Below are 15559 nucleotides of genomic sequence, written 5' to 3' on the forward strand. Positions count from 1 at the left end.
AATTAATATAAGCCGTCCTCGTATGACTCTACTATTACTAGCTGGATTGATTGGTCAAATTGGTACTGCAGGTAGGTAAAAAACCGTAAAAAATCGTATGTTAAAATCATGATGTTATCATAATGCTTTATGGTTTGTTTATGAAAACTAAGATATCAGAGACGACATGTACTAGCACTGGAGGCGAATGCATCCTAAATTCAGAATGTGACACAGGAAAATTCAAGTGTAAATGTAGTGATGGTTTTGTAGAAAATACACCCGACAGAACTTCATGCGTTTCCAGAGGGAATCAAGCTCACACAAGTAAGTAAATAAGCAATTTAGAGATACTTATTGATACTTTTTTGCGCATTTCTTTGTCTCATTAACTCTTTTACACAATATTTATGCGAATGCTGAAAAAGCATTCTGAAAAAGATAATGTGATTTGATAATTATAGATATTAGAACCACTTAGTAACTTTTTCTTTCTAAAAGTACGCGAAAATGTATTCGGAGTGACTTATTTTCCCATTTCTTGTTTCATATTCTTTTCACCTCTCGTCAGTACTAATGTTCTAAAGAATGTAGCAAAATGTAGTTTCCATTCTTCAAAATGCAGACTACGTCATTTACCTGAATAGGTAATGACTACAATGGTTTACGTCTTAGAATCTCTAATTAATACTGTTTTTCTTCTTTCTTGTTTGTTTGTTTGTTTTCTTGTTTGATAATTGATTTGTGTAACATGTATTTATCGTGTTTTAAACGATGTCCGAATTTCGTAAGGATTTATTTTTCTTGTAAAAAGTGTATTATTTACATTACTTCCTAATAATCAATGTATAACTAAATCATAGTCGTATCGGCTTATGCAATAAAATAGAGGGGGAAAGGGAATCCTTAAGATCACCCATAACGACAAAATTGAAAATGTTGCAAGCTAGGTTTGATTGACCCTGTTATGGACGGTTATGAAAAGTGCAAGTTACCGTCCACGCAGCCTAGCACCGGCTTAAACAGAAATCAACATTTAAACACGAAAATGATGAAGCCTAATGTCTTTGTCAATAAACTATGAATATAGACAGCGATAAAACGATTTTTATACAGCTTATTTAAGTTATATGACAACAACTGGAGAAAGAGTGATCGGAAGCATTTATCACAACAAAATTATATGAACATTTCAGACTCGGTTCAATTGAGCCTGTACATGAGCGATAATGAGCAGTGCAACATGATCCCTCATTCCAATAGAACTGGCTTGAGTGGTACTCAATTTGCAACACTACCGTCTATTTTGTATAGATCATAAAATCCTTGCCGTTACAACTTTTTTGACATGTTCAAAATAAGTGAACGGCATGGCAGGTACATCGCAATCTGTTTTATTATTAGTCCTACAGGTTCCAATACTTTTACTTTTGGTATTTTATAACCGTTTCAATCCGTTGCTTTGGGAGGTATGGTGAATGATGTTACACGTTTTATCATGTTTAATAAATAGACCGAGTTTGCAATATTAATGAATTTATTTATATCATTCGCTCCCTCTTTGTTCTTTGATCAGAAACTGCAATCTAAAAAGTTTTTATTTGCCTGCAATGTTCAAGATTTAAAAAAATGACAATCTGAAATGGAGATTATAAAAAAAAATGACCGGATGACGTACTATATTTAAAATAGGATTATTATATTTTTTGTTGAATGTGTTCCCTAATTTCGATGTCAAGTTTAAGGAGATCGTCATTATCTTTATTAAGAAAGAGTATCTGAAGTTGAAGTGAAGCATAATTATTAAACAAATTTAAATTTATAAAAAATAAGTAATTATTCCACTTTTCAGAAATCTCGACTACAAATTGTGTTTTCGCTTGGTTTATGTCGTTTTCATCAATAGACAACTCAGAACTTTAGCTATAAACACCTTATTTGATTTCAAATTTGTTATTATTACTAAAATTCTTGTAAGGGTTCAAATATATATGTTGTGAAATAAACTGCATGTTATGGATAATAATGGGAATAGCTTCAATTTTATTTTGTTTAATATGCCCTTTTTTGATGAATATTGCTAAAGGTTAACTTACTGAAGCAAAGTTAAAATGCATGTTCGGTGCATGTTGGACAACATTTTTTAAAATGTGCATAATGACTGAAGAATAAAATATAAAATTACAAGAGATATTTTTAAACAAAGAATATTCCATTAAACTCCTGAGCTGCTTTTGAGAGCTTAAAACTAACCTCTAGGGACAGATAATTAAAACGATGGGGATGATTACCAAAAACTATAATTTTTCATTAATTTGTTTAAAAACAATTTTCTTTACCTATGAAAAGTTTCCGAAATCATCGCCGCTAGTTTGATTTTTCATTCTTGCCCGCTTTAAAAATGAAGAAACTAAATGTATACGTCTTTACACGATAATACAAGTATGAATTACCTATTACATGTATTTGACAAGTTCAGTGAAATAGAAGAAGAGTATATTGTTTGCATTTGGAGTTATTACAATAACTATGGCAAGGAAACCATAATTCATTGAATGTATTTAATGAACAAAACCATTTTTATAAAAGTTCTTTTATAAGTCATTGTACATATGATATAAAAGTATGCTTCTTGAAAATTTCAAATTTCTTTGCTTCGTCAGCGCATATTCCTCTGTGCTCATTATATGGCAAAGAATACCTTTTTCTATATTTTCACAATCGGCTGATACCATATATTAATATAGATATATATATATTTTATTTGGATTGTCAATAGAGGATATTCAAGTTTTTTTTTCTATTAGTACTTTTTTAACGAAGCGGTATGACCATACATATTTCTAGAGTGATATTAGTTTTAAAACGCTTTATTAAGTTTCTAAACAGTTGATAAATTATCAGTGTGCCATCAAAAGGGGGAGTTATATTATCGACGTTTTTTATATACATTTAAGCGTTACATAACAAGCCATGCACATCACCCAAATAGTGTGGTGATTATGCTGAATGTATTCAATCAAAGTGTCGATGTAGTGCAGGATTCAAGAGGAACTTTGACACATGTGTTGCAGATAATGGAGGTATTTTAAAATGCCACTTTTCTTGAGTTTTCTACACATATATCTAATACCACTAGTGTGCTTTAATTAAATAATTTTTTCTTTTACATATTTTAAACAACGTTTATATTTACTTTAATTTACAAAATATGAGTATTGATATATAATCACTGAATGAAAACCTTTTAAACGTTTATTTTAGAACAAAAAAGAAGACTCAATTAAGTCGTGTTTTTCTAAATTAAGGAATAAGTAATAGTTAGAGTATATGAAACGAGTTAGTTACGAGAGTATAATAAAGGCTTGGCGACATGGAGGGATACAGCTGCTCTAAACATAAATGTCGATGCCGTAAGGCCGAGACGATTTTTCCTTTTTTCAGAAACATCTCAAGATGTTGTCCCAACCTGTGCTATACTCTCGTAAATAACGAGTGTTATATCATAATAACTATTTTATCGCAATGTTAAAAGGGAAAATATTCGGTACATAACACAACAACTAGGCTAAAGTTTGTAATAAATCGATTTTGTTTTTGTTCTTTTGTCTTGTCTTTTATTTATATTTATTTTTGTGGCATTGAGATCTGCCCTTGACCGTCCGTTCGTGCGTTCTTATGTTGTGTCGCGTATAGCTCAAAATGTGCTTGAGTACTTGAATAAGGTCAATAAAATTTACAGGAATGGTGATCAGCATGTGAAGTTGTGCACCTTGGTTTTGCGTGTAGATTGATTTAGTTTCGTTATTCGAATTATTGTCCTTTACCTAGTAAAGAATTGGAAATTTTCAATTTGTGTTGTGCATAGCTCAAACGTATTTGACTTAGATGAATGTTGGACAGCATGTGGAGTTGTGGATCTTGGAGTTTGCGTGTTGATATATTATATACTTGAGTATATACTGCTTTTGACCTAGTAAACCTTTGCAATTTCAGCACGTGTCGCACATAGGAATATTGGTCCTGCACTTGGGTTTTGCATATGGACTAAAGCAGTTTTGTCATTGACCTTGACTTAGTAAACATTTGCAATTTTCAACTTCTGTCGCATGTTCCCAAAAATGTTTGACTTAGAGTCAGGAAACTGTACAGAAATGTTGGTCAGCATTTGAAGTTGTGCACCTGGGGGTTTCTTGTATATTTATTCGGAATTTGTAGAGTAAGTGCCCTTGACAAAAAGTTTTAAAATGTTGTGTCATGTGTACATGTACCTCTAAAAGTGGTTGTGCTAAAATCAATAATTTAAACAGGAATGTTGATCAGCATGTGAAGCTGTGCACCCTAGGTTGTACATGTGGAATTACTGTTTTGTAAGAGTTATTGCCCTTGACTTAGTATAAATTTGCAATGTTCCATGTGTGATGTGTAACTCAAAGATTATTTGGCCTTAAGTCATGGAAGTTTACAGGACTGTTGGACTGTTGTGCAAAAAAATAGTATGTGTACATTAGGAAAATTGGATGTTTTATGCCCGAACCACCTAGGGCTAGGGGGAGTCATGTAGAATTTCCCTTTGTTTGTCCCTCTGTCATATTGTCCTGCTGTATATTAGTAGACAATGGAGTGTGGGATACACCTTTGCCATATGGACACATTTCTAGTGTGATTTTGTTTTTTGGGGTCAGATTATCATTTGTACCGTCCAACACTGTTTCTTTCCTTTTCGTGTCTTTAACATTTTAACGCTTTGTTCCCTTTGACCACTTTAACGTGTTACATTGAAAATGTTTCTTGATGTTCAGCTACATATTGTATAATATAGCAAGGTATGTACTAATGTTTCTTATGATCACTTAGGCATTCGGTATTAGTTATTATATCACTGCGAATCTTGACATTACATCATGTTTTATCAAATCACATATTAATTATAATGAAACATAATTCGACAAAATTAAATGCATTATTTAATATTTGAATTACACATTTAATACGATGGAAATCTATATTGGTGTCCTTATTATTTTATGTTCGATAAGTTTTAGATAAAATTGTGTTCTGCGTTGCAAAAAGCTTTACATTACTTGCTTAAAATCGTTAGATTTTTATAAAACAAACACTATGTCATCTAATGTTCACATTTGATTTTTATGTATATGTATATGCAGACACTATGTCATCTGGCGTATATAATTGATATTTATGCGTATAAATGTAGGCATAACATTATTAATATTCTACAAAAATAGTGTGCACTAATTAACCCTTTCACTGCCATAGGGACGGCTTAAGCCGTCCTTGTTATTTTCGGCGTATTTGCCATATGGACGGCTTTAGCCGTTTCTATAATAATAGTAGTAATAATAATAAATCAATTATAATAATAATAAAAATAATAATAAATATAAAGAAAATTATACCATCGACAATAATTACTATTATACTCACAGATTTGGAAACATATATAATTATTATAATACTAATAACAAATAATAATAATTATATTAATTAGTAATATAGTAATTTCTTAGAAAACCCTCTGGCAAATAGGTAATCAGTAAAACAATAACCCTCTGGCAGCGAAAGGGTTAAGTACGTGATTTACCGTTATTTTAATATGTTTTTCTTCTATAGGTGCCACGAAAACCCTGACATTTGCAATACTGGCAATTCCTTTAGTGCTGGCGATGAGAGAGGCATTTGGATTGTTTATGTAGAGTTCATAAACATTTGTTTACATGTACGAATGTGTTATTTTTATACAAAGAATCTGTAAAATAACCCGACATCTTTTCACTGTTTATCTTTCTGAAATGCTGAAATGTTTCAAATTCCATCCAATAAACACTCGTATAATTTACAACGCCAGAGCTCTTACTACGCTATATTATACCGTTAATCCTTTTGCCGTCCACATCCCACGACTTAAGCAATCATAATTATAAAAGACACTCTAACTCTCAAACACTATCGACATTTAAACAAACTATCTCCCCTTACATTCAAAAGGTACTGAAATATTTCTACTATACGGCACTCAGATTTTGTACACACGTCTATGGCTCAACTGCAGCTTATTGGCCGAAGACCTTTATTCTTACAACTGATCGTCACTTTTTCCCCGATTGTCCTATTAATCAGAAAATTACACACAATGCATATACTGTTTACGCATATACTTTTATTTTGTATCAAATAATCTATTTTTCGGTAGCACGTTACTTATAGACTCAGATAATGAGAAAATAGTTTCTGTAGTTGACAAATATATTGCACAAAGTCGAATTGATTCGACTCATTAATACTTTTCAGTCGTCATTGAAGATAAAATGACAGGTCATACCTCATGTACCTTCTGTTTATTCTTTCTTTTTTATTTTGGATAATTTTTATAGTTAATTCATTTTTATTGATCTAACACGGCTCAGTATATTCTTTTTGCGACGTTAGATAAAACAAAAAAGTCATCTACGTCAATTTATGACAAAATTATTTGCCCTCCATTTAACAAACATACTGTTTGCTGTGGTGCAGTTGTTAGTACACTGAACCGGAAAACCGGAGACTCGTGGTTCTTTTGAGTCATTGATGTTAAAAAAGTTTTTTTTTCCATTTCAGAAATGTAAAGATATATAAAGATTTTGAACATTGTTACTGATGTTACACTTCGAATCAAATTTTCAAGGATCGAATGTGTTGATTTTAATTTATTCTCAGCTGTGTGATTTTTTCTGTTTCAGAAATTCTATGTGTAGTTTAGAATAGACCTGCGTTTTAATTTTAATGTAATTTATAATATATTGTAATTTTATATGGCATCAATAAATTCTTGACAGTTTATTTAAATTGAAGTTCTTTTACATATATTTGATTATCAAATATAACAGAAATATTTGTAAAATTAATTAACGAATTCGCCAATACATCTTCTTGTTCAAATCTAGGATTTCCTATGTTGAATAGAACTTCAATCTAAATTATTTATGAAAATAAGGAGATATGATCAGATTTGAAAAGAGTTTTTGTTAATTATATGTATATATATCAGACAGAAATACAATTGAAAAGTGCATAAATTATATTTTGTTATTTGATTGAATGGTCAAATCTAACTTGCTTCTGAGGGACTCAATTTCCAGACTTTTTTCCATTTTTGTTCGGCGCTTCCAGATTCAACTGAATCTTTATTAAGAACATTTTAATTGAAATTAACTTCATTGTATCTCATACTTTGTTTACATTTTTTGAACATGTTCATTGGTTTTGTTTTGTTTTTGTTGTTGTTTTTTCAATTGTTTTTTACTGGAAAACAACTCATACTAAAGCAGATAAATGTTAGATTAATCTGTACATGTACCAAATATATTGACTATGAAGAATGATATGCAGACACCCTTGACTCATGAAAAACTCAGATTGTATCTCTTCAAATGTGTTAAAACTTGTTTCATTTCTTTGTTTGGAATTGTGTTTTGTGCTGCATGCTTGTCCCAATCACTTTTTTGCTCTTACCAAATTCCCTCTTTGTAATCTACCACAATACGTACACTTTTATATATCTCTCATATACTGTAATATATCATTGTTAAACCAAAGCATAAATGAATGACACATCCAGAGTGAAACATACCGTCTCAAAATCAGTGATATACTATTCTTGTTGTTAACGTCATTTAAGGAAGAGTCATAGATATATTGTATTCACACTTTAAATATTTTGTTCGCTGTATTAGTTCAATAAAGAGAGCATCGGATTTGTAATATGAGGGTTGCAAGAACTATATTCGGGCGAAGCGAGAAATGATCTCTGACATTCAATCTGATGGCCTTTTGTCTCTCATCAGTCAGAAATCATGCTAGATAAATTAATCGGTCGATTGCTGAGAAATTTGTAATTACTAGGAAGTTATCAAGAAAATTCAGTTAAGTGGACCAATGAACAAGATATGCAAAAATATGTTAGTTGACGGAAAAACAGATACACAATCAAACAAATAACGTTTTATAACTGAACTACTATTTTATATATTTTTATATAATAGTTTCTTTTTCACGAGAGAGTTTTCGTTCATTTTGCATTAATAAACACATTATTTTTTGTTTTGAAAACTCTATGCTGCAAATGTTATGATTTTTTTATTAAATAACATGTTAGATTAAACGACTTTATAGATATCAATACAATTTAAGAACGGGAACACAATTATCATATATTTAATGATTTATAAAAGTTGATAAATGTCAGTGGCAATTTTCAAACGAATGTCGTAGTCTTCGACTAAAGGCTTCTGTATTCAGCTTGTCTTATGTTTCTTCGTGTTCGAGAAAGTCTCGTTTGTTTCCGACCTATTCTTAACGAACCTATCAATGAGTCTAACTTTATGTAGCGAGTTTTTGTTGTTTTATTTGTGATGTGCCAAAGTTTTGACGTGGTCCATGCAGAATAGTTCGAGAACATTTTACCATAAATTAATCGAAGTCGTTCGATTAATAAACACCTTCTTCGGGTTGTTTGAAGTAAACAACCTTACTTTAGATTAAAAGAAACGTTCAGAATTGCTCATTAAGAAAACAACATAATTCGTTTACACATTTCCAGGTCCACGTCATAGTGATATTAATTGGGCAATAATGCATACGCATATAATGTCTTAGACTAGGATCATTTACTTTTCTTTTAAAGGCGTATGTTACAGTTTTTTATAAAGACAACACAACCAATCTGTACTACAAATTTATTTGAATAAAAACACATTTTGAAATGTCGTTTGATTATTATTGGAGTATCTTTGTCGTTGGCCTCTTAACAATCTAAACGTGGTATCATATTTATTACTGTTTCCACTAGACAGCCGACAACAAATTAGATGGGATATCAACCCAATTGCCGAAATTTCCCGATTTTGATTATGAACTGTAATTGTTATTTACGATTTTGATTTCGGTATCAATCTTATTTCCGAAAATAAAGAGAATTGTACCAACATGTATATTGTCGAATGTTGTTTGATATAAGGCTATAAAAAGAAGTTATAAATATACATATGATATATGTACATATTTCCTTTGAACATGTTTTGTTTAATACAATTCTTTATATATAACCTTCGACATTTACCTTTTTCACAATCTGTTTTTTAGTAATTACGGACAGTTGAGTATCTCTAAAAATCTACTGATATTAAAGATCTTCTTATTTACGATAGGTTTTAATATAACAGCATAATGTTTTATTTCAGGAAGCAATGGAAATACTAAATACGCAAAACAGAGAAATTGTTATGTATTTGTATGTTTAAATCAAGTTTTCAGTTCTTTTTACTCTTGCACACAATAAAACACCACTACAACAAAAACAAAGACAAAAGAAGAAAGCCATCTTAGGTATTCTGTTAAAACAACCTGGAAAAAGAAAGATATGATTGTTATTAAACATTCTTGTTTAATTCTTTTGACATGTTCATGAAATATGCATTACGTTAATAAATATTACATAAATCAGCTAATCCTTACTGTCATGCTATAAAATACTCTTCACATGATACACTGATGTACTTACTATATTGCCATTGTCTCTAAAAAATTAAAGCTGCCAGAAGAGACAGTACCATCGAAACAACACCGAAATTCATCAAGGCCGCTATAATCGAAATGAGATAAAACGATGATAAATGATGTAAAATACTTATGGAAATAGCGTCGTTTTAAATGTAACAAAATGTATTTATATTCAATATCAAAGTGAAACTTCTGAAATCATAACAACCAAATACTGTAATAGAATTCAAAACTACTATCTTGCAAACCTGAATAATATACCGTTTCATATGACTATGACTAGTTATTGGAAATGTCTGTAGATAGTGAGTACTTACGCTCGGTTAAATCGCGTTAAGATGTTTACTTAACAACAGTTTTACTCATTAGAACAATATGTAAGTTTGTATTATAATCAACACAGATCTTATGAAACTCTGTTTTAAGAATTAAAAGTAATCTTTATTTATTAATCATATTTTTTATCATTAATCTAACTGATAACCAATTGTGATTAACAAGAACATGTAGAGTACACACTTACCAGAATTATTTTTTTCCGGGTCACATTTGTTAAAATTCATGATGAAACCTGTGTTACATTTACATTTCTTAGACGTGGCGTCACACGTTGCATTTTGAATAGTGTCACATGCTGTTGAAACTGATGAGCAATCGATTCCATTGACGTCTGAAAATTATTGATTTATTTACAGTGTATATGTAACGCTGTGCTTACGTAAAAAGTACCAAGAAGGCAGCATAATCTCTAAAAATGAGGGTGATTATCTGTTATACATTTAGGTTTATTTATATAAGAACTAAACAAGAAAAAAATGAGACAAATGAAACTCTTTTTCCCAATAATAACCCTTGTAATAACTTAAAGAAAAACATATTTTTCATCAGAATGTGACGTTTTTGCAGTTATATGCTTTTGTTAATCGACATATACACACTTTGACGGGTTAAGAACATAATACGGAAAAAACATATTGCCTATGTTATATATTTTTATCATATTTACTTTGTGTACAAACGTCATTCTTTGCAGCATAGCCTGCTTTGCAAACACACTTATCACCTTTGCATTCTGCATTTACATCACCAGGACAAGCTTTATCGACTGCTTTGCAATCGCGTCTGAGAACTGAAAGCCATGACTATTTATGTTACAACTGGTAGTACAATAACTCAAAATTTGCTAAGGATCACCTTTTTGACATTGCATGTTTCAGTCCTATTCAGTCATCTTAAAATCATATTTCCTTGCACAAATAAGCAAGTGGAAAAGCATACCCATGGAAATTCGGTGTTTTATGGCCATATGCTTTTTTTAAAACGCGTACAAGCAGCAAGACTTCTAACGTTTTCAACGACTCAAGCCATGGACCGATTTATTGTCCTTCAGGCCAGGCGCCAACGCTTCTCGAACGCTACGACCTTACGTAACGACGTCCAGAATGCAACTGGTGTGCGTGTAAACAAATTGTTAGAAACAGGTTGCATGATGCTGGGTTGAGGTCACGGAGGCCAGCAATTTGCATTCCTTTTGACACAACTAGTATTCAAGAGCGTTTGCAATGGGTGCATACTCATATCACATGGAGAGTTAATGATTGGGCCCCGGTCCTCTTCACTAAAGGTTTTGGGTGGACTTCACAGACAGACGGACTAGGGTTTGGAGAATTCCTACACATCATTTAAAACGGTACACTGACGGCAGTAAGACACATCAATTAAATCTTAGACGTCCATGTACGCACGTACGCTGGCGCAGTCGGCCCTGATTTCATTCTTATGGATGACAACGCCCGTGAACACAGAGCCCACATCACAAAGCGATATCTTAAGGAGACAGCTATAGTCCGCATGGATTGGCCAGCAAGGTTCCCGGATATAAATCCAATTGAGTATGCTTGGGATATGCTGCAGAAAGCCATTTCTTAACATAAAGTCCATTACGCTCACCAGCAGCATGCGACGGCGATGCCAGGTCTTAATTAAGGCTCATGAATAACATACTTGGTATTTAACACCCTACGCCAACCATTTCCTGATTTCCTGATCAAGGTAATGATTGCATGGGAATTTTAACCTTTGGGTTATACACAATATTACAAACCAATATAAAAAATATTATAAATCAATAATGTAAGCCACATTTTGACAATTTTCTCAAATGAGCGCGCGTGTGTGGGCGCGCGCGAATATGAGTGAAGATTATTATTATTAATGTTCTGAATTTAAGAAATTAAGGATACTTACAAGGATATCATCAAATGTAACAAATACTTGAAATTAACTCTTATTTTAAGTGTTATTTAAATGTAACAATTTGTTGACTATTCATACTTTTATCAACATAGCGTTTATCAACATAGATCGGGTCATTTAATTATAAACCTAATATGTACACTACATGTCGGCAAAAACTTTCAAGCGGGATTTATTTAAAATGTTTCTTATTATCAAATTATCAAAGAATAATACTTCCTAATGCACGTAAACGTATTTTCTTGTAAAAACGACCAAATCTTCACAGAAATAAAGAATATGTATAAATTAGTTTTGATAATAAACTTTTTAATTGACATTTTAATACAGAAATTCAGTAATTTTTAAAGCAATCGAGCAATACAAAATTCATATTAAAAGAGACAATAACGTCTACGAACCTCGTGTATAATTAAGGACATTAAGAGACACAACATACAATTAAGTGCATACAGGATGCGTTCTAACAAATGACTGTAATCGAATGTACTAGATTCGTTATATTCAACATGTAGTGAGAGATGATTTACCTTTTTGGCATGCTCCATTTTCTTTAATGAATCCGGTTTTGCAAACACACGTGTCAGTTTTACACTCTGAATTGTCTACCGTACATTCATCTGCCGCTTGGGCAGCTGGAGGTGTACAACTTGCGCCCAAGTCTAAAGTATTGGTCTGAATTTTTATTAGGTATATGCACCGTAAGTTTGATACCAAGATTAAATGAAATTGATAAATGAAATGAATAAGACTAATAAATATTACCATAAGATTATACACTTTCTTGCATAAATTTACAGAGGGGTTTTAAATATTTGATTTCGCAACAATAGTCTTTTTATTTGTATTTTCACTTTATTTATACTACCTGTTGTTTCGCCATAGATAATGAAAATACCCAGTAGGAGAAAACTGATCATCAATGCAGGTACTAGCGACTGAAAATTGGAAATTAAATGCAAATAATCAAAATAAATAGTTAAGTTTTAACATATTCTTATTTAATCCAACATTATTTTACATAAAAACATAAAAAAAACAACATTTTCTAACCTGAATTGCATTATTGATATTCCGGGATAATCACTTTAAAAATACTAAGATGTTTTTCTATTTTAACCCGCATGCAAAGATATTTTGCTTAAAAAATAAATTTTAAACAGCCCTTTTTAAACAGGAAATAAAACCTTAAAATGTTAAATAATTTAAAAATTTTGCATTTCTTTTCGGGTTTTTTTTCACATACATTCAATAAAAACAAACAAAAAAAAAAAAAGTTATAAAAAACAAGCAGTTTTAAAAATCTTTTGAGTTTATCTAAAAAAAATAAACTTTAAAAACTCTTCTAATTTTATTTCAACCATTAAATTTTTAAAGACTTTTTTCGAGGTCACATACAAAGCATAATTTCCCCAATTTTTTTTTGAGTAAACATAAAAAGAAGATAAAAAACTTTTGGGGGGTTAAAAAGTAACTAGTTTTGAAAGACAAATTTTTCCTTTTTCTTACATAATTACATTGGAACATTTTCCCTTTTAAAATTTTTCATACAAATATTACTAACCATTTTAAATTTTATTTTTTAATTTTTGAAAAAAAAGGGAAAAAAGCAATTAGCAAGGGGCATAAAAAAAAACGTTATAACCATCTCCGAGTCAACATATAAACATATATTATTTCTATTTTTTGAGTCCATATTAACATTATAACTATTTGTTAGTTAACATAAACAAGCTTTATATCCATTTTCTTGAATAATATGAACAAGCATTATAACCAAGTTGACATAAAAAAATGTTATTCAAATATCTCAGTATGAAAGTTAAAACGAAAAAAATCTGTACACATCTACAGACGAAAATCAAAACGAAACACAAAGGCGTTGTACTGTTGTACAGATATCATACATGAAACTTTCATTCTAATCCAGTTCAAATGCAGTCTTAATATTCACATACAGTGTGATGTTTTTGCTAAAGCAAATGTAGTTACGTTGTATTTTACCTTTTAACAATAATTCGTTTGTTATCCTAGATAATATACATCATTAAAAGACTATTATAATCTTGGAATAGTAATAATGAAATTAAGCAGGCCGAATCAACTGAGCATAGTTCTATTTGAATGTGGTTTTAAAGTAGTAGAACAAAAGCACAGATTGAAGGATAGGCATATTAAAATAAAAAATACATAGGATAAAGAATTGTAATAATTGTTTATAAATTGATACAAATATTATAATAATTTATTACATACATATCACGACGTTTTAAATATTTTATTTTATATTTAAGTGACGATATGAAGAAACAATTAAAGAATTGCTCAATTTATTGTCTATTCATCATGGTGTAACATTTAATATAACCAATAGGTTTAATTATAATTACATCGGAATTTCAATATTATATTATAATAATATTATTATAATTTATTATATACATATCATGACGTTTTAAATATTTTTCAAAGTGACGATATGAAGAAACAATTAAAGAATTGCTCAATTTATTGTCTTTTCATCATGGTGTAACATTTAATATAACCAATAGGTTTAATCATATAATTACATCAAAATTTCAATTAAAAAATGCATTAGATTTTCTCTGAAAAGACAAATAAAATGTGTGCCGTAACATGTCATCAAAACTGAATGACAATTAACGTTTTAAAGTTGAGATACTTAGTTTATATAATATGATGCAACAGAAGAGTTATACTTTATCTTATTCAGGAAACTTTCAACAGATGAAAGAAAACTTATTTCATAAATTTAATTTTCAAAATTTGAACCACAATTTATTTCATAAATTTAACTTTCAAAATATGTATTCCAATTTATTTCATAAAGTAAACTTTCAACAGAGGTATTACAATTTATTTGATTAATTTAACTCTCGAAATATGTACTACAATTTAATTCTTAAGGTCAACTTTAGACAACTTTCTATTTTAAAGTCAGACGAACATATATTAAAAGATTTTAGAAATAGAAAAAGATTTTTGGTAAATAGTGTTTCTTACTGTTATTTTTCAAAATGCCTAATTATCTACAATTGCAAAGTAAAGATTGTACTTGTAACTAAAATTAAAACGAGAGAATAAAAATTAAAATAAATAAATATATAAAATAAAAAATCTTACCATGTTTGATTGTCTAAACCTAAATCTAAATTTTATATTAGATAACAAAGATAGCAACCCCTGTTTATGTATTTTACTACGTGAAGAAAAACATATTCACATGATACGTGCACTGTCACATGACTTCTGCAAAGAGGCATGATAAGTTCATTAAATACGTTTGCTTACATGTTGCTAAATTTCCGAAAAGTTTATTATTTTCTTTCTATGTTAAAGGGATTCAAATCAGGGGTTTTGTTTTTACATGTCGCAATTGGCAATTATTTTTCGAGATTAATATTTCATTTGAAATAGATCAAAACTTATTATATCTGCGCAAAATATCAGGTCATTCGCCCATTTCGTTTTAAAAGACTTATTATTCTTGTTGTGAAAATTGAGCCAAAATTGAAAAGCGTTGCAACCCAGATCTATTTATGCGATTTATTTCTAAGATTATTTCTTATTTATCTTTCGCTTAGTCATTTTTTTTGTTTTAAGTGCCCCAGTAAGTCTTTATAAGAAATTCAATTTTCATGTTTTGAGGCTTTTAGACTACAGTGGAGTTGTTTTAAGTTATATAGAATATGATGCAAAAATCATAAATGCACAAATTGTAATCAACTCCAGAAATGACCTAAAT

At 30.2% G+C, this 15559-nt stretch overlaps 1 protein-coding gene and 1 long non-coding RNA gene across 2 annotated transcripts; one reads left to right on the forward strand and one right to left on the reverse strand.

Moving 5' to 3' along the window:
- Positions 1-2993: 2993 nt before the first annotated feature.
- Positions 2994-6715, forward strand: LOC132741183 (uncharacterized). The gene is made up of 3 exons (XR_009627253.1): positions 2994-3062; positions 5614-5719; positions 6598-6715. It is a non-coding gene; the product is annotated as an uncharacterized LOC132741183 (long non-coding RNA).
- A 1984-nt stretch (positions 6716-8699) lies between these two features.
- LOC132741181 (cell death abnormality protein 1-like) lies at positions 8700-15074 on the reverse strand. The gene is made up of 7 exons (XM_060729295.1): positions 14938-15074; positions 12662-12731; positions 12324-12455; positions 10544-10666; positions 10061-10207; positions 9539-9619; positions 8700-9381 (listed from the first exon to the last, which is right to left on the reverse strand). Exons 1-6 carry the CDS (start codon positions 14938-14940, stop codon positions 9555-9557), a joined length of 540 nt encoding a protein of 179 aa, XP_060585278.1. The 5' UTR covers positions 14941-15074; the 3' UTR covers positions 8700-9381; positions 9539-9554.
- Positions 15075-15559: the final 485 nt, after the last annotated feature.

Source organism: Ruditapes philippinarum, unplaced genomic scaffold (genome assembly GCF_026571515.1).
Source record: "Ruditapes philippinarum isolate M1 unplaced genomic scaffold, ASM2657151v2 ctg4167_1_1_1_1, whole genome shotgun sequence".
Taxonomy (NCBI): domain Eukaryota; kingdom Metazoa; phylum Mollusca; class Bivalvia; order Venerida; family Veneridae; genus Ruditapes; species Ruditapes philippinarum.

Bases quoted from the DNA above. Each gene is read 5' to 3' on its own strand.
- LOC132741181 (XM_060729295.1), bottom strand. The intron at 12,456-12,661 runs GTAGTATAAATA...CCAATACTTTAG, and splicing joins TATCTATGGCGAAACAACAG to ACTTGGGCGCAAGTTGTACA. The intron at 9,620-10,060 runs GTAAGTGTGTAC...TTTCGATTATAG, and splicing joins CCCGGAAAAAAATAATTCTG to CGGCCTTGATGAATTTCGGT.